The sequence below is a fragment of the Phalangium opilio genome, unplaced genomic scaffold (genome assembly GCF_054372755.1).
Source record: "Phalangium opilio isolate 3A_F unplaced genomic scaffold, DU_Popi_V2 ptg000082l_1, whole genome shotgun sequence".
NCBI classification, from domain to species: domain Eukaryota; kingdom Metazoa; phylum Arthropoda; class Arachnida; order Opiliones; family Phalangiidae; genus Phalangium; species Phalangium opilio.
Window position 1 is genome coordinate 19050755 of NW_028324189.1, and position 2530 is coordinate 19053284.

General features: G+C 41.0%; 1 protein-coding gene across 1 annotated transcript; it reads left to right on the forward strand.

Annotated features, from left to right (window-relative positions):
• Positions 1–1257: 1257 nt before the first annotated feature.
• Positions 1258–2286, forward strand: LOC149653628 (histone-lysine N-methyltransferase SETMAR-like). The gene has a single exon (XM_089847012.1). The coding sequence runs from the start codon at positions 1258–1260 to the stop codon at positions 2284–2286; it is 1029 nt and encodes a 342-aa protein (XP_089703138.1).
• Positions 2287–2530: the final 244 nt, after the last annotated feature.

Here is a 2530-nt window from a genome sequence, read left to right on the forward strand (position 1 = left end):
ATACTGAAAAAAATTCTGGCGCCGCCTCTGACAACCTTCGAAGTTAACTTTTATTCATCCATATGAAAGATAATAAAATTATGTTGGGAATGGTGTCCCCATAGCGGATGTATTATTTCAAACTTAAACACAAAATGTGATTTACTACAGATTTCAATTTAACAGAAGGAAATAAAAAAGACGAAGATATTTCTACTTCGTTATACGATATCTAGATAAATCGCATTATTTTCACTAGAAGCAAAAAACATGAAAAACCGTTGGCTCAAAGGTCCCCGTAAAGGGTTTAAAAATCCAAAATTAGACACAAAATGGTGTAAATTTTAAATTTCAAGTAAAAGGTTTTTTTTAATAATACTACAGGGTGTTACAAAAAGATTTGTCACAAATTCAGGGGCGCATTCTACGGGTCAAAACAAGACTAAGTCACCAAAGAACTATGATCCAAAACTGAACACCCGCGGAGATACGGGCCATCAAAGTATCACGTAAAATGCGATGAATTTTCCTTCAAGTGAAGCGACGAATATGGCTTGACCATATTGTTTTCAATAAATTGGTCATAATTGAAAAAGATTCGATATTTTAGAAGCGATCGATTCTGGGGCAGAGCTAAAAGCATTTTAGACCAAAAAATTAAACATTTAATTTGGTAAAGTGTTTTAATTTGGCCTAAAGTTACAACGGCGTTTTCAGATCGCTGTAGTTGCTGAGTGGCTTGTTTTTTCATTCATTAAAACGATGGCCCATTCAACTTCTTTGTCAAGCCAACGAGTAAAGCGCTTTTACGTGTAAGCAAGAGCTTCTAGTTATTGGAAAGATGTCGTGACAACGGCATGAACCTAGTAAAACCGGCGTTTTTAACCAGACAGTGGTATTATTGCCCAATCTCGCATGTCTGTTATCGAACCCCTGTGGAAGTTACGTTTGCCATCGAACATTCGTGGATATCTGTGTCGTGGGACATTGTTCTAAGACAGATTTACTATCGGCCACGTATGCAATAAATGACGCATACGGCGACAAACGACCAATGCTATTTCTCACGTGATTTAAATACTGTATGACGCGTAATCCTTCGAAAAGTAGTCGCTTAAGTACATTGCTGCTAGTAATGATTGATAACTACACCTGCTAGAATTAAATGTCAACTAGTACATTACAATGTTTTTTAAAGGATCTTAAAATAGACCAATTAAAAAACATTTGTTTTGGAAAATTATTCAAACGAGGAGCTAGCCGATATGCACCTTATGTATGGACGAGCATTCGGCAAAGCTAGAAGCCAGGCGCCTTTACCAAGAGATGTGTCCTCAACGACGATTGCCGTGTCGTCAAACTTTCGAGGCGGTAGATGTAGATCGACGTTTGCGAGAGACAGGGCAACTACGGCGAAGGGGTGGAGCTGGAAGACCGCAAGATGTATCCGAAAACTTAGAAAACCAAGTCCTGCAAATCTTACAAAATGATCCCGGAACCAGTACCTGCAAGCTGGCAGATCAACTTGATGTAAATCATGTAAAGGTTTGGAGAAACATAAACAATCACGGATTTCAACCGTACCACTACCAGAAGGTTCAGGCTTTAAATCCAGATGACTATCCAAGGAGGCTACAGTTTTCAAACTGGTTTATCCACCAATGTGTTGCGAACCCCCAATTTCCAGGCATGGTCTTAGTGACCGACGATGCCACGTTTTCCCAGGACGGAATCATCAACTCTCACAACATGCATCAATGGCGCCAAGAGAACCCGCACGCCATCGTGGTAGCAAGTCATCAAGTAAAATTTTGTTTAAATGTTTGGTGCGGTATTGTTGGTAATCTTTTAATCGGACCGCACTTGCTCCCACAAAGACTTAACGGTCAACATTATCTCCAATTTCTAACTGAAACGCTACAGGAACTCTTAGAAGATTTGCCCTTGGCTCAGTGGCGCGACATGTGGTTTATGCACGATGGCGCTCCCGCTCATTTCAGGCGCGACGTTCGGGCACATTTGGACGCCACCTATCCTGGAAGGTGGATCGGTCGTGGAGGACCTGTTGCTTGGCCAGCTGTTTCGCCCGACCTCAACTCTTTGGATTTCTTTCTTTGGGGTCATTTGAAGGACATGGTGTACCAAAGGGAAGTTCCAAACATCGAAGAGTTAAGTCGACGGATCATTGAGGCATGCGAAACCATCAGAAATACACCAGGAATCTTTGAACGAGTTCGTGGGTCTTCCGTTAAGAGGGCCGAAGCTTGCGTAAGAGGTCAAGGACAACATTTTGAACAAGTTTTGTGAAATTTAATTGATAAAATACTATTTCGATGCTCATTGCACCCTTTAAAAAACATTGTAATGTACTAGTTGACATTTTATCTAGCAGGTGTAGTTATCGGTATACGGACTAAATACCCCCAAGACAAAAGACCCCCGGTCATAATCCCCCCATTTTTAAAAACGTACAAAATCCCCCCTCTCTCAAGACAAAATCCCCCGGTCATTTTCCCCCCATCCAAGTTAAGAGTACAAAATCCCCAACTAT